General features: G+C 44.6%; 3 protein-coding genes across 4 annotated transcripts; 2 read left to right on the top strand and 1 right to left on the bottom strand.

The window, feature by feature from the left end:
* Nucleotides 1-660: 660 nt before the first annotated feature.
* On the bottom strand, nucleotides 661-9,585 carry BTF3L4 (basic transcription factor 3 like 4). 2 transcript variants are annotated; one of them, XM_064147378.1, is made up of 6 exons: nucleotides 9,498-9,585; nucleotides 8,285-8,348; nucleotides 7,332-7,445; nucleotides 4,933-5,134; nucleotides 3,165-3,224; nucleotides 661-2,274 (listed from the first exon to the last, which is right to left on the bottom strand). In XM_064147378.1, exons 2-6 carry the CDS (start codon nucleotides 8,336-8,338, stop codon nucleotides 2,228-2,230), a joined length of 477 nt encoding a protein of 158 aa, XP_064003448.1. In that variant the 5' UTR covers nucleotides 8,339-8,348; nucleotides 9,498-9,585; the 3' UTR covers nucleotides 661-2,227. The 2 variants fall into 2 exon arrangements, with proteins under 2 accessions (XP_064003448.1, XP_064003449.1); XM_064147379.1 differs by lacking the exon at nucleotides 9,498-9,585 and adding an exon at nucleotides 8,651-8,877.
* A 1,058-nt stretch (nucleotides 9,586-10,643) lies between these two features.
* On the top strand, nucleotides 10,644-21,719 carry TXNDC12 (thioredoxin domain containing 12). Its single transcript, XM_064147376.1, has 7 exons — nucleotides 10,644-10,845; nucleotides 13,718-13,778; nucleotides 19,067-19,119; nucleotides 19,776-19,849; nucleotides 20,322-20,391; nucleotides 20,480-20,563; nucleotides 20,869-21,719. Exons 1-7 carry the CDS (start codon nucleotides 10,755-10,757, stop codon nucleotides 20,946-20,948), a joined length of 513 nt encoding a protein of 170 aa, XP_064003446.1. The 5' UTR covers nucleotides 10,644-10,754; the 3' UTR covers nucleotides 20,949-21,719.
* On the top strand, nucleotides 15,483-16,846 carry KTI12 (KTI12 chromatin associated homolog). Its single transcript, XM_064147375.1, has one exon. The coding sequence runs from the start codon at nucleotides 15,532-15,534 to the stop codon at nucleotides 16,252-16,254; it is 723 nt and encodes a 240-aa protein (XP_064003445.1). The 5' UTR covers nucleotides 15,483-15,531; the 3' UTR covers nucleotides 16,255-16,846.
* Nucleotides 21,720-23,763: the final 2,044 nt, after the last annotated feature.

The following is a 23,763-nucleotide window of genomic DNA, read 5'->3' as shown; positions in this document are numbered from 1 at the left end:
TGTTTGCAAACACAGGAAAGAGTGAGGCTTTAACATGTAAGCTGTCATGACCAGGAGCAAACTAATGAGTGTTTTGTAGGAGTCTAAGTTCAGCTGTACAAGCTTATGGAATTATTTCCAGTGCTTACTCTCAAGCTCTCACAAAACTACTTTTGACACACTTCCTACATCAGAAACCCATCAGCACAAGTTTTCAGTCTCCAATTACAGAATTTAGGGAGAGGGGATGTCCCATACATAAACTAAGAGCAGCTGCTACTTTGAAATGTTCTTCACTCATAGACCTTGAGCAAATGAAGAACACCGCAAACCATTTCCTAGCATACTTCACTTGCTCCTTGAGCTTGCAGAGGCAGAAGAAAGCAATTCAGTATGCCTGTGCACACATTCATGAAGACATCTCTTCCTTATCCACACATCAAATGCAGCTGCATTAAGATCAGCCATACAAAAACCCCAAGTTTCATTCAATGCTGCAGGGAAAACAAGAGGGTGGGTTCATGGGAGAGTGAAACCCTAAAGCTCCTCCCTAGTCGTGCCTGTATCTTCCTCAGACACTGCCAGCAAGGATGGAATGCTGTCAGGAACAGCTGCTCTATTCACCTGCTGGTCCTCAGCTAGTGCTGCAGGGAGGAGGAGACAACACACCAGAGGGAGCAGTTCCTCTTTTGTACTGGTATTTTATTTGGTAGTAAGGTCCATGTGGTATAGAAAATAACAGGAAAACTGAACAAAGCCTATAAAACAAATGCAGGAGTTCAGGTGATGAACCACTACAGCTCTGCTTTTGTGGTTCCATGATGATATCACCAAAACTCAGGTACTGTTTGCCTTGTATTTTTACAGTTCTCTAGCATAGGAATCTACATAAAAAGCTGATATGTTCCAATTAAGCCATAGTGAAGTGACAGATGTAGAGAAAAAAGGCTTTAAGTCACAGCTGCCCTTAACACAGGTTACAAGGATGTCTAACTACACCATAATATGCATTACATCAAGAACCTTGAAAGAGCCTCTGAGAAAACAGGTTCACATTAAGCATTTTAAAGGTCATAAATACTGCACTGTACCAACAGTACCTCCCAACGTCCTCCTTACGCCCAAGGAGCATTTGTGGGTTTTAAGAAGCTACTACGCAGGTGGCACCAAACCTAGAGGTAGGTTACAGGCAAAGATAAGTTACAGGCAAAAAAAAAATGTCCCTTTAGAGCCAGTCATTGCTCAAACTGCCCAGCAGGATGCAAGGCAAAATGTCAACAACTCTTTTCCTCCCACCTTCAATGTTGCTCCCACCGTTCATTTAATTCCTAGTGCCTCAAGAATGACAGGGGATCATCAGCTGCTAGTAAATGCAGTCATGCCAAGAGAACAGCTTGAAGTTATTCAAGCAAAAATCTGTTACTGTGCAAAAGTGATGCACTGGACCGTTACCAAGACCTCCAAGTTCAGGAAGTGACATGATGGTAGAGAACCAAAGTGTTTGTTTTCCTTTGGAGATGGGAAATACTCCACATAATCAACAGGAGAACATACTCCTAAGCCTACATGGAAAGAGTCAAACATTAGCTCATCTCAAAAGTTTATAGAGACTAGAAAAAAAATAGAGAAAAGTTTAAAAAAAAAAAGCACCCTTTTCCAAGACCAAGTTTTGTTTTTTAACAAGTTACTGTACCAAGTGAGCTAGTGAAGCAACTCACCTCCACTGCCAGCTGGGATCAGCACAAGACTGAAAACCATTACTGTGTGTATGAAAAACATCCCCAAGCACAACTGTGAACAGCAAATTCAACCCAGGTTATGACTTCAGGTCACAGAATGTGGACAAAGTTTTAATTTCAAATCCCTTCTGTGCACTATTTGGTGACAACTGAAGTAATAATGCTGAAGATTGGCATCCTTTCTACTTCCAAAGTAAAAGAGGAAAGGTTAAAAGTGTCCTCCAATTAGTTCTCCACTATATGTACATCCACACATACACACACGCACATGCACACACCCCTCAAACTGTACTGACGTTTCTTTTTGACCAAAAGAGTAGATCCTGGGAGTAAGTGCAAAATGCAAAATCAACTGACAGAAAATGCTGAACAAACAGCATCATAAAAATACAAAATATTTATATTACTGAACTATTAACAGATGATGTTCACTGTTTCTTTAGAACTTTGGAACCACATAGCTGATTTCTTAAATCTAGTCCATGCCAGCTTCCAGAACTATCAATGTTTTAGTTAGCTTCATTCTTTGATGCTTCATCAAAGTTTTCTACGAGATCTGAAAGAGATGAAGATACGCATTATATAGTCATGCCCAGGAACACCATCCTCAGCAGCATTAATGCAAATGCACATTACAGGAAAAGGTTAGTTCTTAACTATACTTCTCTTCATGGTTATTTATTGGCAGATGTCAAAGGACTTTAGAAAGTATGGGGTAGTTGAACATACACAAAGCACAAAAAGAACACAGGTATGCTCAGATCAGTGGCAGTTTGAACATGAAATGATTTAGACCAGAGGTGCTCTACTAGCTGCAGCTGAATCTTTAGCCATCAGTATTTTTGAAAAACACCACAAGTTAAGCACTTCTTAACTGCTCTGCTCTACAAACAGGAAGTTCTAGAGAACTGCATTTTTTATGCAAGGTTACAAAGAAATAAACCAGAGCCAGGGCACGAGGAACTGAACCTCTGCATCCATCGGTTTGTTGTTTTAGCTAATACACCACAATGACAAGGTACAGCAGAATGTGGTTATTGGCAGACAGCTACTGACAAATTATAAAACTGACAGAATTTATTCTTTGAGAAACAGTGACATAAGCTTTGCTTCTTCTATTACAGAAATAAAACTCCAGACTCTGATTTAAAGACCAGCTGATGACTACGTCAATCGTGAGATTTTACAGCCCTAAACCCCATGTGGATATTTAGATTACCTGCTCCAACAGCCCTCCCAATTATTTTAAGGTATTTGCATGCCAGAATTACACAATGTAAAGGCGACAAATCTTTTTTCAAAAGCTGGAATTCAAAGTCATGTTTTAGTGACGCCCAAAGTCTCACTTAGCAAGTGAGAGTATAGTCACATCAAGAGCTAAATATGTGAATGCATGAGTTAAAATACATATGCATTAAATGGACATATAAATGTCTATGTGCCTACCTGGGACGTCATCATCTTCTTCATCAATATCTTCAGATTTCGGTGCCTTACTATCCAACACTAGAAGAAAATTAGTACCAAGTTCTCAATATAAAGAATCACACAATTAAATAAAATGTACAGGTGAAGCAGCAAGCATCTCCCCAAGCCCTAACAGTGATAAACACACAATTGACTGGGTACCAACAGCACATAGCATGACCAGGTCTGCTGGTGAACATCTGTATACCCAAGTAACAGCCATTTTCACTCACAGCTAAGAATGTAGAGCTAGCAGAAGCTCAAATGATACAGAAAAAGCTCAGTGACTAAATCTTTTAGCTGGAGTCACGTGTTTCAATGCAGTGATGATGTGGTACCAATCACAGGGCAGCATACACAGTTTAACTACAACAGGAACACAACTGTATGAAAAAGTGTTTCCCTATCAACGCTCCTGCATCAAACAGCCTTCTGAAGGGCACAGAGCATGCTATAGTTCATCTAAAGAAATGTAACCATTTAAAAATAGAAGTATTTCTTCTTGGTCTGTCTACACTATTTAAAACTATCTATTGGTATCGAGATTGTACCAAAGAAATAGGACAGGTGGACAGTTATAAGACAGATATGTTGCACTGAGTCTATTAGTGTCGTTTGAATGGCCAGTTCCAGGCTGGTGAACCATCACCAGGGTCCATTTTCAAACTAAAACTACAGTCACACCACACACCCACCACACTCCCATGGGTTTTTCATGGATAGGAAACAGTGGCATTAAAAAAAAAAAATTTTAAGTACTGTATTTCGAATCATATCTTTGAATCATTTTTAGAAGTCTCAGTTTAACTCCAAAGGGAATCAGAGAATGTTTCTTCTTCTAAAGCCAAAACACAATTATGTTTTGTATGAACAAAGAAAACTGGCAAAAAGAACGTGTTATGTTCTTCCAGGTACAAAACAAAGGTACTTCCTTTCCTAAGTGTTTTGTCATACACAGCTGCATACCTGGAATCACAGCATGTCTGACATTTTATCTTCCATCAGACCTTCTCTTTATGCAATCTTAACTCAGAACAAAACCAAGAAGCATTATTACTCCTACTGTATTTCCACATGTGGTGGTTTGAGGAGTTGCAGGTTATTCCAGGTTCCCTGAGAAAACTACAGAGACCAAGATCCGTCTCAAGGGATGACCTGGTTGCCCCCTGGATAGCATATTTTTGTTATTGCAATCTCATAATCCCGCACACACTTTAGAAGTAAGAAACAAGGTCAATTTTCTCTTTTCTCCCTTTTCAACTCTCTGGAGGGATCCTTATCTGGGTAACTAAGTAAGAATGCCCTGTGGGCTGTAGTGAATCTGGACCTGCTCAGGCCTAATGGGAGACAATGGGGGATGGGAGAAAATGAGCAATGGGGTTTTGGTTTGCTTGGGGGGAAGGTTTTGGGGGAATTCTTATCTATTCTGTATCTGTATTAGGTGTTAAGGATTCACGTATGAATCCTCAACAGATACAGGATCCTATCTTTCTCTGCACAACCTTTCTGTATTTTCTTCTCCAATTCAGCTAGAGCATTATTTTTTAATTCCCTTTTTTCTTTACCAAGGGTAAAGTAGAATCATCTAAGTCTGTTGTGCTCTTAAAAAACTATGGCACCACAACAGTGACAATAAAAAGTGGTCAAAGCCCTGTGTGCTTTTAGGTCACACATGGAATTGGGGTCAAAAAAACTTCTAATACTTCATACATTCAAAAAACAATGAAAGAGTCCAAAAACCACCTACCTTGTCTTGGGAATTGTTCAGCTAACTTCCTGAGACTTGTTAAGCTGTCAGCACCAAGCTGGCTTAAGATGCCTGGAAGCATTTCTGTGATCGGTTTAGCCTCTGCGTGACCAGTGATTGCAAAAGTGTTAGCAGAGAGGGAAGCTTGAACCTTGGGGTTGTTGAAGTGAATGACTGTTCCATCATCTTTTATCATGTTCACCTGGTTAAACACACCAAGAACATTTACCAAAGCATTGCAGCATCTTCTTAACAAACACGATAAACTATTAAGTACATTCTACATCTAAGAATTTACCAAAGCAGCACTCCTCCAGGAGATAAATACAACCATGATAAATGCACCTGGAAGTGACACCACCTGAACCGGAAGTACAAGATAAAGGTAAAATACAGGTCCATACATACTATGTGAAATACACTTCTCACAGCAGCAAGTAATAAAATGCAGGGCTTACACCTTACCACACAGTTCACGGCTGCTGTTAACAAAGGTAAAATGACGCAGAAGTTAGACTGCAAACTATGAACAGGTTAATATTAGGAACACGTAGGGAAAATAGAACAAACCCAAAGCCTTCAGCTATGTCGTAACTCTTCACAAACTCAAAGCTCTGACAGAGGAGTTGTGCCAAGTAAGTCTAAGACATCACCACGTGCAGCTATCTATGACACCTAGCAGGGAAACATTTCTGCAGCAGAACTGGCAAAGGCACAAGATTCAATGTCTGGCCCAGTTACTGAAGCCATCCAAGGCAAGGATGCCTCCTGACACAGACACACACAACTACCCAGCAATTCCACTGTGACTCTTAAGACTAAGAGCATCACGGAGTGATGCCATTCTCTCTCTTCTCTCATCTTCTGAATCACCAAGAATCAAATTTTACAGCCAGTATAGCAGGTTGTTTTGCTCCCACTCTCAGTGTTTATACTGGCATACCTGAATGGGTTTGTTTAATGATTTTAACTTCAAGGCAGACAGTATTTTTTTTATTTCTGTGCATGGCTGAACTACAGTTAAGTGGAAAGCAATTTTGTTTGAAAAAAGAAAGAGAGGAACCAAACAACTGTAATAAAGTTCTGTCATAAAACTCATAAATACTGGTTTTACAAGAAGGAACTATGATTTTGGAAATCAAAGACTTAAAATATGACACCATGTAAGTTATCTTCACATGCAGCAGTTTCAACAAGAAAGCCAGGTGTGTTGCTTTCCTGCAGGACTGAAGATGTCCTCTTCCTTAAACTTGGGCAAATGGTAAAGGCTTCAAGCACTATCAAGCTCCTCACTGTCAAAATAGACCTACTCATGTTTGCCTCAATAGTACTTGTCCTCCCAAACTCCATCTATACAAAGTTCACCACTGTCAACTTGTGTCCACTTTAAAACAACGTCCTGCAATTATGAACCCAGCTATCAAGGTAGAAGCACGCTGCATTATCTCCTGTCACATGGAGACATTTCAAATCTTTAATAACTGTGTATGAATAAAGAACTTATATCCTGCAGGAGGAAGAAAGAAAAATCCAAGCCAGAACAAAACCTGTCTCTTTTGGGTCATATGAATGAGCATCTACAGCAGAGGTATGAAAGCTTACAGGCAAGCCACACTTGTATACTCCCTTTAAAGAGAGACAGATACTAAGTGACCTCTGCAAGCACCTTGCAATCCTGCTTAAATTAATCACAGATTAAATATTATGCTTCTCTAACCAAGTACTACAGTAATATTCAGTCCATGGTGAAGGAACATCTCCCCCTCTCACACAACAGTGTCACTCTCCACAATGGTATGGAAAAGGTCAGTGACTTCATATTTGACAGATGCTGAGCAAACATACTGTAGCAGAACCTGAATGCTTTATTTTCCTATAGAAGCAGGGTCTGTAGAGTCTTGGCTATGTTCCAAGAAATGTCACTTCCCACGATTATCATAAACAATGTTGGTCATTTTTATGCAGCAGAGGGACCTAACTTTAATAATACAGACTTCAAAGTTCTTACTCTGGGGATTTTTATGCCTTTCTTTACATTCTACACCAAAAAACCCTTCCTTTCCATGTGCCTTCACAGTACACATGTGTAGTGCTCTTGGGTTTAGAGATTGTAACCAAAGTTCCTGAATCAAGAGAAGTTTTGCTCTGCAATAAACCAAAGTCACAGAAACGATAAGCAGCTAACTGGCTTCAATGGTCATTCTTTGGCCAGGAAAGCATTTCCCTTTCTTTCTCTAGGCATCTTTCCATTAATGGGAATGACACAACTCAAACAATTTTACCTATCAGTAACTAGACCTGTAAGTTTGTGCAGCAAAGAGAAAACTGTTTAAAAAAACTGCCACCAGAAGACCACAGTGACTTCAATTTCAAAGAGGAAGAAGTTATTTCATCAATACCTCTTCGATGCCAGCAATATTATTCACTGCCAGTTTTTTGAGAGAACTCTGAAGTTTTTTATCATCAGCTGTAGCTGTTCTGTGCACCACCTTCTTCTTTCTGCGAGCTGTTCCCTAGATAAGAATCAAGACAACAGTCAGATGTCCCTGAAATATCACACCACTTGAATTTTCGAAAGTCAGACTACACTCTGATCAACCTGTATTTAAGACATGTGAAAGCTCTGTAGTAAAAAAAATGCTTCTCAACTTATTTTCCTTCACCTACAGCCTTAGCTGTCAGTCTTAACATTTTTCTTAGAAGACCAAAAAAACACATTACACAGCAGCAGCGTTTCCTCTTTCCAAAAGATAGCAAATACTTTTATAATCTATTTCACAATACATAAAAGAACACTCCCCTCAAGATGAAGGCCAAATACAATGACTTGAAAAAAAATCATACTTTCATAATCAAGTAATGAAGCATTTTGAAACTCTTGCACAGGCAGCAATTTTGGAGCGTCTACTCTGCAAATTTTTGTATGACTCCACCTACAGTTAGGTGACAAACACCTCCAAAGAACAACTACAGGCTCTTTTTGTCATATTAACTACCTGCTGGCTCAAAGAAATAGCTCAAGAGTCAGATAAGCCCTGGAGCTGACACAAAGGGAGGAACTCCTCAAAGGGGAAAAGAGAAAGAAAGAACTGGAACAACCAACAGGTAAGCTTAGGTTGAGCTTTCACAGGTCACAACAAGTCACTGAATTAGAAAGGAAGCTTACACATTGGAAACCACTCGCCCAGTACTTGTGCACTGCTCAGGCACTGGAGTTCACACCACTGAAAAGCTCTACTTTTCAGTCTTCAAAGCCTACTTTTCCCCTGCCTCTCAAACTAAGGGTTGTTTTAAAAACCAAATCAGCTCTTCAAACCAACAAGAGATTGTCAGTCTCTGATAGCTTTCTTACCTTTCCTCCTATTCGGACCTGTGCCTGAAGCTTGGCCAGCTTTTCTTGGTTCATGGTGCTGTATCTAAACAGTAGTAATGACATACAAACACAAATTAATTACTGAAATATTAAGAAAAGTGTTCACAGTCTGTTTTAAATGTAGTCCTAAAACTGCAGACAGCTTTTAACCTTACAGAAAATCTGCCAAAACAGTGTAAGCAAACTAAAAGCTTTAAAGCTACACCACCTAAATAATGCAGCATGGTCTAGCTGAAATATCTGCGCCATAAGGCAAATCAAAGAACTCCGCATCAGCCTCCTGCACTAACCGAGAATTCCAAATGCAACAGTTCATTGCTGGAACTATTTGACTTCAGAACACACCCAAATCATGTACAGCACGGCTGTTCCTAGGAAAACACCTTTAGGAGAACCCACGGAGAGATTCTAACTACACGACTTTGAACGGCATTTCCAAATAATTAATCTCTGATACTTCAGGCTACTAAGCCAGCTCCAAATTCAGTGAAGTTCACATTTTGACAGGCTTCCTATATGAACCTCTGACGACCTATTCGGCCAATTCAATGACTGGGAAACTGATCAAGTGGCTTCTTCAATGGGTCATGTGGGCCCTTCAAAGGCTGGAGACCTGAAAATCCGAAATGGGTGGAAAAATGCTTCAAGATTTCCAGCACAAGGCCGGCACATTTCGCTATTCCAACTAAGTCACCAGCGATGCTCTAACTGAAGGGAACCCCCCCCCGCATTTGCTCTATGCCGGGGAAGGGAGAACGGGGTTCGAGCGGAGGAGCGGGGACTCGGCGAGGCCGTACAGCCAACGACTCCACGGGGCAAGCAGAAGGAACTGGGGGTAGCGAAGCAGTTCGCGGGTCACCCCCAAACAACGGGGAGCGGGAGAGGATCAAGGCCCCGTCCCTGGGGAGACAAGGCAACGCCGCCCAGTTGAGACGCTGCGGCAGCAAGGGAGATCCGCTGGCCACCCGTGCAAGAACAGACCCCACTACGCTCGGCGCCAGGCCTCGCTTCCCCGTCCTCTCTTTAGAGAGCGGCTGGCGCCCATGCCCCCACCACACCACCCCACGGAACGAAGTGGATGGACGGGGCCGAACTTCTGCGACTACCCGCCCACCCCGCGCACGGGGCGGCAAGAGAAGGACAGGAGGCCGTTCTGGCGGGTCAGTGCCGGCCAGCGCGGGGAAAGCCTCACCTAAGCGCGGCGGCTCCTCCGCAGCACAACACGCGGTGGGAACAAGATGGCTGCCAGAGAAGGAAAGAGAGGCGCACAGAGAAAGGAAGCCCCGCGCCACGTGACGGCGCCAGCGCGCCCCCGGATTGGCGGCGCCGCCGAGCCACGCGCCACAGCGCCAGGGGCGGCGCCAAGGACCGCGTGCGCGCGGCGCCGCCTGGGAGCTGTAGTCCGCGGGGACTGGCTCGGACCTCAGCCCCGGAGCGGGCACCGGCGCCGGGTAACCGGGTTCCAAACGTCAGCACGCACTGGCTGGTGCACAGTTCCCCTTCGCGAACCCTCCTTCATATACGGGTGCTTGCGATCGGTTTTACTCTTCCAACAAGGTGGTAAAAAATCGGGGTAAAAGGGTTTGTTTGGGAAGAGAAAACCCATCCTCTGTTGCCTGCTTCCGCCAGGGAACTCTTGGTTTTCTTCATGAGAATAAGCAGGGGTCTTGAAAGCCGGTGTGACTGAGGTATTCCTACCTCCGCTATCCGTGCGGAACGCAGCTGCTGTGAGCGAGATGGATACGTGTTCTAGTTTGAAGCTAGCTAGAATGTTTTGCTGAGAAAAAATAGATTGCAGGCTGTGAAAAGGAAACAATGGTGATGTCTACTTCACTCATAGGCTTGCTGAGATGTATAAGAAGAAGAACACACAGATTGTTAACAGAGTCGCTCCCTGTCTCTCTGGGCTTTGGGCTGAATTTCTCTCTCTAACCTAACCTGCTGTCTGTGTGACTAATCCATCTGCTTCCTAACCCCCCTGGCCGACCCTCCAGACTACCTTGAGCGTAAGGCAAGGTTTTAGGTAAGGTAGAGGGGCGAGAGGAAGGAGTAAAGGTGTGCTACTTTTAAACTTGTATATTTCTCTATATATATACTGTAAATATCTGCTTGTATATTGTGCTAAGCTGTAAATATAAAGCTTCATTCAGTTCCCAGAGCCGCTGAGTCTAGTCTGGGTGATTTTCCAGAGGGGGAGGCGGGGGGAGCGGGGAACACGCAAACCACCACAACACGGCTGAAGTGCCAGGCAGAGAAACCCCCACAGCAAAACCCCACCCCCCCTCCCGCAGCACCTCCGAGCACAGCGGTGCGCACCGCCCACATCCGCCCCACATCACTTCCTGGGCTCTAAAAAAAGGTTTAAAAAAAAATCACCTAAGCTGGTACGGTCCCGTTTTGGAGGTTTAGTGGCTGAACCTAAGGTGCCGCTGCTGCCCGCGCCGACACCATGAAGGCTCAGCCCGCGGTAGCGTCCATCTTCTGCCTGTGTCTGGTGCTGGTGACCTCCGCAGCCTTCGCCGCGGAAGGGCTCGGAAAGGGTCAGGCAAACGTTTTATTCGGGCTTTTACTCTCAACTTTTGTCATTGTCGCGAATGGGTGCTCCGGGGCCGGGCCAGTTCCCACAGCCCGCAGCGGGCAAGGGGCCGTGAGGGCGGGGGGAGGCCGGGGTGGCCTGGCAGCGCTGCCGTCGTTTAGAAGGACACCGCCGCCTTTGGACTTTAAAGATGAGGGGAGCCTTTAACCAGTCTTTGGCGTTGTGGTTCTGTTCTGGCTAAACTCGAGGGGACCCGCTTTTCCGTGGCGAAGGCGTCGTGGGGCCGCAGCCCTTCAGTGCCTCCGCTCTACCTGGTGCTGAGGTGCCCGTCAGGTCTGCTCAGCCTCTGCCGGCCCTTCTCTGCACGCTCCTGGCAGACCGGTGAATGCCTCTTCTCTCCCGCCCTCGGCTTCCTTTTTCCTTACCGACCGCTCCTCACCTCTCCTCTGGCACGCCGAAGCCTCCCTGTGTGATTGCCATGTCTGATAGCCCTGTTCAGTCAGGGTGCGCCACGGCCCCGAGCTTCGCCCCGGGTGGTGGCTTTAGCCCGTCTGAGGAATCGATCTCCTCTAACGCAGTGTGATCAATGACCGCAAGGCTTTGTGGTGTGCAGCCCAGGCAGTCAGTCCCATTTGTTTTACAGTTCATTACTCAGGTGACTTTCATTCAAAAGAAACACTCCAGTACGCGTCGTGTAGTGTTTTTTACAAACATACTGAAACTCACCACGAAGTGAGGTTTAGTTAAAAAAAAAAAAAAAGTGTTTCCTACCTGGAACAATCAAAGGATTTCCCTGGTTTAAATGTTGGCCTTTGAATGAAATAGCTGCCTTGTCGATATTCCGAGTAAACATCACTTCTGCTAACTGAGCTGCTTTTTGCTCTGCTACAGACATCGCCCTGTGTCTGGTACCTGTGTGACAGGACGTGGACCAAATGTCCTCCACCTTACCCATAACTGTTGTGTTAGGGGTATGGTCTCAGCACCTACCAGCGCCAGAATCCAGGACTCATACTGCAGCTGTTTGACAAAATTAACGTTTGCCACGTTTTTTCCACCAGTGCCCCAGTAAGGACTTGCAATGACAAAGGTTCAGAAAGATTGAAAAGTTTCCGTATATTAGAGACAGACGCAACTGATTGGGGTTTGCTGATGAGAAATGCACTGGCTGCAGGAGATTGAGCTCGAGTTCATAAATCCTAGGTAACATAAAACAAAGCCAGAGATACAAGTCTTTGCAGTAGTGCTGATATATAGTGGAAATGCAGCAGAAGTGAAGCCATATATTGAAGGTGTGTCTCTTACTAAGAAGATAGCTCCCTTAGGAAAAGGATCACAGCCCATCAAGTGTCCTTGTCTCTGCTAAATCCAGTATTCCCCTTCATTCTGCTCGTTCTGCTGTTCCTGTCATGTTTTTTTTTTATATATATCCTAACCTGGCTGTCTCTGCCTTCTAGTTGATGTTTAGCATGATTTGTGGAGAGTTGAAGTGACCTAATCGTGTATGATTAGCATGTACTCCACCTGTCTCGTTATTGCACTGAGGGGTGTCAACTTTACTATTGAAACTGCAGTTAATTAGGCAAAGGTCTTCTCCCGAGCACTACAGCCTTCAAAATCTGTTTTGAAGTGACTTGGTTTTGTTGTTTTAGCCTTGCTCCAGTAGTTTTAGCCAAAACAGGGCTGTCTTGTCTTCACAAGGCTCTTTCCTTCAGCCGTATGGCAGGTGACCTTCATGAATCTCCATTTAACATAAACTTCTCTTGTTTGTAAATGGCCTTGCCTCATGGTAAGCTAGGCAGTTACCCCACATGAGCTCAACTAAATATTTGATGTGTTGCATCATACCAGGAGAGAAGAGAGGGTAATAAAGACACTGTGCCAACTATTCACAGCTCTCGGGTGCTGAACTAGGATGCCACGAGGTTTTGCTGACTTTATTCTTGGCTTTCTCCAACTTATCTGTCATAGTTGTCTATGGGAGACCACATCCACCCTCCCCTGCCCAGCACTGGGCAGTCTGCAGCTCCCCACCCTATATGGCTCCAAAAATCTGCTCTGCTCAGCACCCTGGGCACTGAGGATTGTTGAGTAATCCAGATCCTGAGGGATGGGAACAAGTAGAGGCTGATCATTGATCATCCAGAACAGGCATGTATTAATCGACCCATTAGGCCTTTGAGGAAGTCTTCTAGAAGAGTTCCCCTATGAATGGTTCCTTGATCCCCTTCATCTCAGCCTGTGTGGTTTTCAGCAATGTGCTGTGCTGGCTACAGGGTCAGAAAACCTGGCAGTCCCTGTGCAATCACTCACTCTTGTCTCAACTGACTTGAGACTTATTATCTTGATACAGAGTATTTCCTGCATCGTTCAGTCATGGAGTTCTTGCTTACTCTTTGGCAGTGTTCTCATCAGCAGTAATGCTTAGCATGATGGTTTTAAAGCAATTAATGATCTTATATTGGTCTAGGAATTTTTGAGTTTCAAATTCAGAGCAGTTTAGAAAGACAAACGCTGACATGTTTAATTTGTCACTAATCAGTTAATAAATGTTCATGGCTTGAAGATGACTGAGGAATAATCAGAAAGCACTTCAATTTTAATCTCTGTTTGGGGGATTTAAGTGACATTTGCATATATAACTAAATATTTATGAGTGTGGCCTGTTTCTGTTAATTAATTTCAGGGGGATTCTTCATAAGGCTATGTGGGTTGCTTTTGCAGAAGTCTTGTCAGGACTGGGATTATAGTTTTTGTTTTTTTAAAAAAAAAGAGAATATAAAATGAGTCTAAAATATTCCTAAGAGTCAGTCTGGTTTGCTCTGTTAGATGTCATGTTAACTTATGCAGAATTTATAAACCTTTCTCTCTGGCAGGTTTTGGAGACCATATTCATTGGAGAACACTGGAAGATGGGAAGAAAGAGGCAGCAGCCAGGTATGTTAACTAAATACAGAAAAGTGCTTTTAAAGTCATTCACGAAGATTCCATCTCACTCCGAAATTTCTTCACAGAAAAGAGGAGTCATTGACAAGCATGAAGGTGGCTTAGGAGACTGTTCAACTCCTTAGAGCTTCTGAGGGAGAAAATCTGGAATTTCATTACTTTGATGAGGCTACCTAGGTTTAATCACTGGTCTGATTAAATGATTGAATTCCCAGCATGTCTTTGAAAAGAAAATAAGTAAAGAAAGACATGCCTCTCGCCCCCCTAAATGCATGTTTGAGGGGATCAATTGTTCAAGCAGAAACTTTCTGGGGCTAAGCTTAAATGCTAAAAAGAAATCTGTGAGAAGGTTAAAAATGTCATTGTGACACATTTCTTTCCTCAGGATTTCTTCTGTTTCTTGTTCAAAAGGAAAATTGTCTGCTTATATCATATGCTTAAGAAGGAAAATTGCATGATTATAGGTTCTACTTGTACTTTTAAATTTATACCCTAGATCTGACAGTGCTGACAGGGGCAGAAATTCCTTCTGCCTTCCAGGTTTGCTGTTTTGTTGAATTCTGCTCTCAGTCTGAGCTGTCTGGCAAGTTCTGCACTCCAGAGTATAGACACCAAATTAACCCTGGCAATGTGGTTCAGAGGTCTTACAGGTTTTTATAACAAGGTATTTTAGTGTTTATTTGATACACTTGTATAAAAACATAGATTGTTTCAGTATTTGGGGGAGTAATTGTGGCATTATGTTGCAATGTAGCAGAGGAAGCTTAGAAGTGAGACAGAGGACGGAGGGGTGGCAAGTGCTTGGGTGTAGTCAGGATGAGCATTTCTGCTCAGAAACACCCCACGAGGGAAGGCTGGAGTGCATGTCCATGCTCTCTCCAGTCATTGCTGAACAGACCTGCTTATCACTTGAGTTCAGCAGTATTTGACTGCTACTGAAGGACTGGGAAAACCAGCAACCACAAAGATACACCTAAACCGCAGATTCTTGTTCTAAGTCTGACCTTAGGCCTATAAGTGAACAATTACACGAAGTGATCTGTTATGCATCAAGTGAGACACATCAGAGGCAAGTAGGCTAGAAGTTATGGGGCTTGTTTCAGTTACATAGCAGACTGGAAGTGCTGGAGACACTGGAGACACCTTATAGAATCATAGAATGGTTTAGGTTGGACGTGACCTCAAAGATCATCTAGTTCCAAACCCCTGCCATAGGCAAGGACACCTCCCACTAGAACAGGTCGCTCAAGACCTCATCCAACCTTGCCTTGAACACCTCCAAGGAGGGAGCAGCCACAACCTCCCTGGGCAAACTGTTCCAATGTTTCACCACCCTCACCGTAAAGAACCTCTTATTGTTTTAAAGTTCCCTGTGGGCAAGGGTAGGGATCCAGCTCCCGTACTGGGCGCCTGGCTCTCGGGGATAGCCGTGGTACGAAAGCCCTTTTCAGCAAGAGGCCTGGCAGGACGGTGCCCCGGGCCAGGCGCGCTTTGCAGGGAGCCGATTCCCCTTGGGAGAGGCCCTTGCGCCGGGCTGCCGAGCCCGGGAAGGTGCGGAGGCGCGGGGCGGCGAGGCGCTCTGCGAGGGCTGCCCGACGCCACGGCGAGCTGTCGCGCCACGGCGGCTCCGGCGCTGCCCGCGGTTGCCCGGGCGACCGGGAGCGAGGTGCGGCGTGTGCCGAGCGGAAGCAGTCGTCATGTCCGTCCGGGTCGGAATGGCGGCAGAGCGGGGGGAGGGAGGAGCATGCCGCTGGTGGTGCTATGCGGGCGGCCGGGCAGCGGGAAAAGCCGGCGGGCCGCGGAGCTGCGGACGGCTCTGGGCGGGCCGGAGAGGCAGGCGCACGTCGTGGCCGAGGCGGAGGGTGGCCGGGCGGCGCTGCGGGCCGAGGTGGAGCGGTTGCTGAGCCGGCGGGACGTGGTGATCGTAGACGCGGGTAACGAGCTACGGAGCATCCGCTACGAGCTGTACTGCGCGGCGCGGCAGGCGGGCACGGCGCGCTGCCTCCTGCACTGCGCGGGCGGCACGGGCCGCCCCGACGAGCCGCCCTTCGAAGCTCCCGACCCGGGCAACCGCTGGGACCGGCCGCTCTTCACGGTGCACGGCGAGGAGCCGCTGCCGCTGGCCGACATCCGCGCCGCCCTCTTCGAGACTGCGCCGCCGCCGCCGCACCGCGCCACCCGCACCCAGCCCCTGCAGTCGTGCAGCTTCCTCCACCACCTCGATCGCGTCACCCAGGAGGTGCTGGCCGCCGTCATGGCCGCCCAGAGGAGCGGGGCGCAGCCTGGGGAGGTGGTCCGCGTCCCCGGCGTAGCCGAAGGGCTGGTGCTGCACCGTCCCGTGAGCATGGCCGAGCTGAGCCGTCTGCGGAGGCAGTTCATCAGCTACACCAAGATGCAGCCCAGTGACGAAAATTTGCCCCAGCTGGCCAGCATGTTCCTGCAGTACCTGAGCCGCAGCATCCAGTGAACCCTGTCACCTGTGCTACAAACAGCAGCGGCCGTGATACGGACCCAAAGAACTTGTAATAGGAAGAACACACTTTCCAGCCACGCATCTGACAGACCTCGGGCCTAGCATATCACATGTGGCAACAGCAGCTCTGGGAGGACGGATGCCATGTCTTTGCAGCAGCTGAGCAAGCTGTATTGCTAAGAGGATCTACTGGGATACTGTTCCCCCACCCCTGCATCCTCCCCACTTGCGTCCTTTGAAAAGAACAGCTACTGTTGTGTCCCCAGGCAAGCAAAGTCTCCTGTGGAGACAAAAACTCCAGTAAGCAAGTAGTGTCTAAGGAGAAAAACCCCAAAGGAAAACCTTTCCCTTCCACGTTGGTGTGTGTATGTCTTGAATAAGAAGGTTTTTCTTCCAAAATTGTCTCCAGATGATGCCAAGCTGCAGAAGAAACTGCAGGTCCAGAACTGTATTTTTAGGGTGTGACTATCATAAAACCCTGCTAAACACAAGAAGTAGATTGGCAGTCCCTGCACAAACAGAAGGGTGTTGGCTTGACAAGCTCAAAGCTCTGTTTCAGGATTAAAAATAAAATATGTGCCTTAAATGGAGTAGAGTCTTAATTCACCTGCAGCACTATTCTGTTGAAATAATTTGCTATGTCTTCTATACAAGGTCATCATTAAATACCTTTGAAAACACCAGTTGTTTAAGAATGGGTGCTCTCATAGGTAGACTGGGCTAAAACGCCAGTGTCTGTTCAGCACTGGCTCTGATGGGTGACTTAATTCTGCACTTAGTTTCAGCTAATTTCAGTCTTTGCTATACCACTTATAGAGCTAATAGAAGCTTTTCACTTTCTGGTGGATGCTTAATCCCTCATTTTAATAAACTGTGTTGGGTCTAATGGTATGTATAGTGCTGCCCTGGAGGCAGAGATCCCATGGGGCAGGAAGGCTTCCTGCAGTTAGAGTGGCTATGCAGCTAGCAGCTGCTAGGTGGTCGTACATGTTGCAGAGCTGAGGAGCTATTGCAAAAAACGTTTGGTGTAATGTTATTTTCCCAGTCAAAGTAAAGAGAATAAAGCTGTGAAAATAGGTTCAGTATCTTGAAAATCTCTGTGAGTTCTCGCTAAGAGTTGGTGTTCCAAGACTGTGAGCACTTCCATTTTAAATCTGCTTTGAAAATGTCTCTTAACTTTAAAAACAAAAGGTGTGTTGCAGTACTGATTCCCAGATGATTTCCCTCTTCTAACATGAAGCACTGCTCTTTGATGATTAAGAACAATGCTTGTTCTCCAGGCTTAAGTCAGCCTCTACTCAAGAAAGTACACTGGAATGGGCTGCCTGGGGAGGTGGTGGAGTCGCCGTCCCTGGGGCAGTTCAAGGCAAGGTTGGACGTGGCACTTGGTGCCATGGTCTAGCCTTGAGCTCTGTGGTAAAGGGTTGGACTTGATGATCTGTGAGGTCTCTTCCAATCCTGATAATACTGTGATACTGTGAAAGAGGCAAAATCCTGTTGGACTTTATAGAAACAATGAAAAAAAAAGGTGGATTTCATTGGCAGGGAGAGGATGCTGATACAGCACCAGCTTTGCTAGGGGACTATGTATTCTTTCTCCTTGCTGCAAGGAGAGTCCTATAAAGAAGATGGTACCACTGATTAGTTCTAAATGGCAGACTTCTGTGTGAACTACTCTAAATGGTAATGGCTTCCTCACCACCCATTCCTGCTTCCGAAGGCCAGAACTGAACACTGCAAAGGTTTCTTTTATATCTGTCTACAGTTAAGAGAAACTCATAAATCAGTCCTGGTAGCAATCAGTTCAGTCACTGATTGTATACAAAGGTGCTTGTCATTGTGTGTGAAAATGTCACTTTATTTTTGTCCTCTAATAGTTCAGTGAGTTAGCTCAGCTTGTTTTGTGTGGCATATCTTGGAGTCTCCTTCTCTGAAGGCTTTCAAAACTCCTGGATGCATTCCTGTGCAAACTACCCTAGGTGATCTTGCTTTGGCAGGGACCTTGGACTTATCTCTGGAGGTCCCTTCCAACCTCTAAAGTTCTGTGATTCCGTGATCCCGAAAGAAATAGCCAGGTCATATATTCTCTCTAGATTACTTCTTTTCCTTCATCTAGTTTTAGACTAGTCTTACTGTTCTGGAAGCTGTATCATTATTACCAGCTTTGTTTGGATACTGTTTCATAGTTTAAGGGGTTTACAGGTAAGAGGAATGGGATGAGATTCCCAGTTCTTTGTTCTTAGTGTTTCTTAGCTTGCTGCCCTGGTCAGCATTTACAAGTTCAACTGCTGGGTGGCAGAAACAATGAAAGTGTTAGGAAGGGCTTCCTCATGCAGGAAGCTTGGAGGTAAGTGTTGTACTACCTGCACGTGCTCAGTAGGAAAATAAGTCACCTGTAGTTGTATCACTTCTATTGCCAGGTAAAATTGATGCAAAATAGTCAGGAGCAGTGAAGTGGTGGTTTAATTGAATCACCAACATGTGTGGCATATGTAGTGCCTTCAGTGCCTCATCTAATCACGTAGTGCACCTTGAATACATTGTAAAGGAGCCTGAACTTGGTAAGCCTGACTTTGTCAGAGTGAACTGCTACGAGGATACTGAAGTCTTTACAAGAGCTGTCTGTAATTGTTATTGCAGATATTTGAAGATTGGGAGAACTTTCTGTGAGGCAACCTTAAATCACAGCAGAATCTCTTTGCCTCCCTCTTGTTTGCTGTTCTGTTTAGCCTTCGCAGAAATCTGTTAAAATGTACATGTAGTACAAGCTTTCTTTGATTTTTGTTTTGTTTTGTTTTGTTTTTAGTGGTTTGCCTCTTATGGTTATCATCCACAAGTCTTGGTGTGGAGCTTGCAAAGGTAACTGGAAATACTAGAGCTTGCTGAAATTTCTGAGCTTCTGTATGCATATCATGTAACCATGAGAAACTTGAACTCTGCGTTCAAAATGTAGCTAAAGGTATTTGTATTTCATTTAGGATGGTATAGTATCACACTGCCTCACCTGTTAGCAGTACCCAAAGCCAACCATGCCTAAATACAGCAAAATATCAACTGTAATAGTGCACTTATGTTGTGCCTGCAGTTCCTTCTGCACTTGGCTCTGAAAAATGGATCAGAATGAATGGTTTTCAAGAATTCAGTGTAAATTGCCGTGCTCTTTCAGTATCTGGGCATAATGGCTAAGTTTAAAGGATGAGCTAATTGAGTGAGAGCAGTGGTTTAGGGCAAGCATTTTGTTTCTGTTCCATTGGTTCAAATATGACAGCATGCATCTGTTGGCTAGGCTTCATCATATGGCTGCCCAGCAAGCCTCAGTTCCCTGCTGTTCTGAGCCTGGCATGAGCAGGTGGGTACATCCATTCCATTTGCTTACTGCTTGTGGAAGAGTACCAGCACTCTAGAGGGAGCACTGAAGTTGAGATTTTTAATGCTGGCTTGCTTGCACATCTGAAATCTTTTCCACTATCTATTACACACCTTTTCATTTTTTCTTTTCTCCCCTCCTCAATTAGCTTTAAAGCCAAAGTTTGCTGAATCCAAGGAGATCTCTGAACTTGCCCACAACTTTGTTATGGTCAACCTTGAGGTATGCTGCCCTCTGATTTGTATCCATGCTACTGCCTAGAAATTAAACATGCTTGTTTGTGTACATCCTAAAGCCTGTGCTCCTGAGGTGTTCAGGGTTGATGAATATAGCTGATTGCTTGAAAAAGAATTGTCTTCAGTCTTGTCTTTACAAACCTGGCTCTGTCAATTGTCTCTTAACAGTTTGTGCCTTGTGCCATTCTGTGGCTGCAGAAAATGAATTTACATTCATTATCTAATGGCATATCAAATATTCCTACACAGAAAAAAAATATTTTCACAAATTATACTTGTTTAGGTATAAAACTTCCTTCCCTTTGAGAGTGGATGATACTGTGCTTATCTGGGCTCTGTTGAGAATGTAAATTGCACAGGGTAAATGGAAGCTGAAGGCAACAGCTTGTTGCTTTAAAAGGAGTGCTGTGTTTTGTTACCTTGTTCAAATGCTCTCTCTCTTCTGTCTTGCTTTGTAGGATGATGAAGAGCCAAAGGATGAAGCCTTTAGTCCTGATGGAGGTTACATTCCCAGAATCCTCTTCATGGGTAGGACATCCACAGCTGTTACATCCACTCACAGAATTGTGTTGTTATTGTCTTAACTACATTTCCTGTTTGATTTCTTGTTTCATAGACCCCAGTGGAAAAGTCCACCCAGAAATCATAAATGAGAAAGGAAACCCCAGCTACAAGTACTTTTATACCAATGCTGATCAAGGTAGGTGCTAGGTAGTTTGAAGTGCTTGTAGAATAATTCACAACCATGGTTCACCTCACTACCTACTGCAATGTCTGTAGGACCTAAATGTTGTCTTCAGCTGTGGCATGGAAAATGGTGCCATTCTCAGCTACAAAGAGTGAGGTAAAAGGTGTAGAACTGCTTGTTTGTTTGTTTGTTTTTTCCCCACAGGTTAATTTGTAGATTTACATTCTTTACCTGTATTGTTTTAAAACACTTTCAATACCATCTTGATGGGTTTGTGTTGAGATTAACAGCTGGTTTCTCTCTGCCTAATCTTTCAGTTGTCCAAGGGATGAAGGAGGCTCAGGAGAAGCTAACAGGTGATGCTTTCAAACAAAAACACTTGGGAGATGAACTATAATGCATACACGGAATGATACTTTTCTGTCACTTCAAAACCCTCGAAGGAAATGATTAAATAGACCAAGAATGTAGGTGCATTGGAGGGACATCATTCTCCTGTCCACAGTGTTAGGTTAACCCCTGTTTGGAGTTCACACAAATCATTGATTGCAGTGTTATCTCCTCTGCCTGGCAGTTTGTACCATTAATGGTTATTTGCAACTAGGTCATGTGCAAACACATCACTTCTCGTGTTTGAGCAGCCACTAATACTTGGAGTTAAAAGGGAGGTGTGGAAGACAGAATGTTCTTTTGAGGGCATTGTGATTGGAATAACTACAAAGCAGACAATGTTTCAACACTAAATCAGGGTCGGATCCCTCCTTTTTCACTGGTGGTATGTGATCCCACTGTTTTTACTGGGAATTCCTATGAATGGGGGCATGTTCCTGGGCCAGGTGTTTTCTAGACATCCCAAACCATGAATTCTGCCACTAAGCCAAGTAGACTAAATGTCATGAATGTCCAAGCAGCATGTGAAATTATTAGCTCTGCATACATTTTTTTTGTGTGTGTAAACCTGTGTGGTTCATCTTTCTTTGCCTCTGGGCAGAAGTGTAACTTTCTCCTTGTGCACTCACCTTTTGATTGTTGTACAAGTGAGGGTGGGTTATGGTGAAGCTTTACGGGGTTTCTCTCGATTCTCTGAATGTTTCTTGGCGACTGCCTTGCCATCACATTGTACTGTATTTTTGTACCAGGGTGAAAAATTAAACCTTTTTAAACATAAGCATGCGGTGGTGTTCTGTGCTAAAGGATGTAGCTTTCCCTTCTTAAGGGTGGGGAGGATCTTCTCTTATGTTGCAGTGGTTGTTAATGTTGAATGTCACAGCTGACGAAGATTTCTCCTTTTTATAACTGAACTACGATTCAGCCATTCTTGCACTATCTGTACCGTTGAGGGCAGAGTTAATACCTAATCTTTATCTACTGGAACTGAAAAGAAAAATGAAGGGGAAAAAACTCCCCTTCTCTTGACCTGCTGGTCACGCTGCCGGCGGAACCCAGGATGCTGTTGGCCTTCTTTGCCACAAGGGCGCATTGCTGGCTCACGGGCAGCTTGCTCTCCACCTGCTCTCCCTCGTCCTCTGCAAAGTTGCCTTCCAGACTGTCAGCCCCCGACCTGTAATGACTCACAGGTCAGTCCTCCTCAGCTGCAGGACTTTGCATTTCCCCTTTCTGAACTTCCTGACAACCCTCTCTGCCCATTTCTCCAGGCTGTTGAGGTCCTTCTGCACAACCACCTGGTTATCAGCCACTCTCCGTTTTTGTATTGATGGCTGCTGAGAGTAGACACTACCTCATCCAGGTTGTTAATGAAGGTGTCAAAGTATCAGCCCCATGGTTACTCCACTAGTGATGAGTCCCTTTCAGCTCAACAGTTCTGCCAGTTTTCTGTTGACCTCGTTGCCCATTTAATCAGTTTGCCTGTGAGGAGGCTGTTGCAGACAGGTCAAAAGCCTTAGTAAAGTTAAACGTCACCTCCTGCTCTCTCCTCATCTACCAAGGTAGTCATCTAAAGGGAAAAATCCTCTCCAAAAGCTGCTTGCCATAGCTTCCCACAACAGAGAAAGAACTTTCTACAGATACTTTTTGAAGAGCTCAGGACATTAGTTGGGGAAAAACGTACATAATAAACCAAACTTGTCTACTGAATCCATTTGTACTGTTTGCTAGTGTTACGAATTCTACTTTCCAGGCCATTAAAAGGCATGGACTCAGTGGAAATAATGGGATTACTGCACATTACAATTGCCCTGCTCAGCTACTAAAGGTTGTTCTACAGCTTTTAGCCTCTGCTTCTCTTGCAAATTGTCTGATAAATTGAAAGTGAAATTGAAGCCTTCAAAGTAAATAATTCTATGTAAGCCCCGAAAAGTATTTGTGTTTTGCAAAACTGTCATTTTTTTTTCACCCCATCCGTATTGGTTGACCTAATAAAACCCAGGTCCTGTCTGATGCTCCTTATTTCAGGTATACCCTTGCACTGTCGTGGCTGTAAAAAGTATTTGCTATGTCTTTCTTACTTGCCACCAGAGGGAGGACCCTGCTTGTTCATCTGGGACAGGATTCAACAAATAATAATTAAAAAAACAACCAATTTCTGATGCAAGATAGTAGGTTGCACTCTTCCCCACTCTCCCTTCTGCTTGCTCTTTCCTAGACCATGCTTTCATCCTTTGTTGCAAGATGGAGCTTTCCACTTGCTATCCTGCTCAGTGTTTAACTGGGGTTTCAGCAGAATACGGCATGGGTGCTGCTACAGCTTGATGGCTAAGCAGAAGCCAGTCAAGTGTAAAAGCTGTGTCACATCTCTGGCTTGCAGGGTAAACTGACTTTAGATTTGCTTCTGTATTTCTCTTTCTACCTGTTAGTTTTATACCTGGACATTTTAGTTTCTAGCTCCCAAAGCAGATGCTTTACACCCTTCTGCTTTTTAAGGTGATGCTGCTGGTTAGCATATTTTTTTGCTCAGAGGGAGGGATATATCTTGAGCATTCCATCCAACAGTTGGTTTATGTGTATGGCATAAGTTTATGCACATGAGCAACTCTGCAGGTTTTAGAGGACCTGCTACAAGTCCGTAGCAATTGTAGTTCAAGTTAATTATATGCTGCAGCAGCTCACCAGAGTGCATTAACCAAAGCTGCAGGCCAGCTTCTCCCCATCAGCTTTGGTTTGTGTGCTGCCCATCTGTATATGACTTGCAGTAACCTGCATATTTACATTGCTTCTTGAGATGAATCCTAGAAATTTCCTTAGATTCTCAGCTT

This window comes from Pogoniulus pusillus, chromosome 8 (genome assembly GCF_015220805.1).
Source record: "Pogoniulus pusillus isolate bPogPus1 chromosome 8, bPogPus1.pri, whole genome shotgun sequence".
NCBI classification, from domain to species: domain Eukaryota; kingdom Metazoa; phylum Chordata; class Aves; order Piciformes; family Lybiidae; genus Pogoniulus; species Pogoniulus pusillus.
The sequence above is the reverse complement of the archived record's forward strand: the minus strand, read 5'-3'. Positions and strand labels throughout refer to the sequence as shown.

Bases quoted from the DNA above. Each gene is read 5' to 3' on its own strand.
- TXNDC12 (XM_064147376.1), top strand. From the start codon at position 10,755: ATGAAGGCTCAGCCCGCGGTAGCGTCCATCTTCTGCCTGTGTCTGGTG. The intron at 13,779-19,066 runs GTATGTTAACTA...TTTTGTTTTTAG, and splicing joins AAGAAAGAGGCAGCAGCCAG to TGGTTTGCCTCTTATGGTTA. The intron at 19,850-20,321 runs GTATGCTGCCCT...CTTGCTTTGTAG, and splicing joins TTGTTATGGTCAACCTTGAG to GATGATGAAGAGCCAAAGGA.
- KTI12 (XM_064147375.1), top strand. From the start codon at position 15,532: ATGCCGCTGGTGGTGCTATGCGGGCGGCCGGGCAGCGGGAAAAGCCGG.
- BTF3L4 (XM_064147378.1), bottom strand. From the start codon at position 8,338: ATGAACCAAGAAAAGCTGGCCAAGCTTCAGGCACAGGTCCGAATAGGA. The intron at 7,446-8,284 runs GTAAGAAAGCTA...ATTCTTATCTAG, and splicing joins AGGTCCGAATAGGAGGAAAG to GGAACAGCTCGCAGAAAGAA. The intron at 3,225-4,932 runs GTAGGTGGTTTT...ATTTTCTTCTAG, and splicing joins TGAACAATTCCCAAGACAAG to TGTTGGATAGTAAGGCACCG.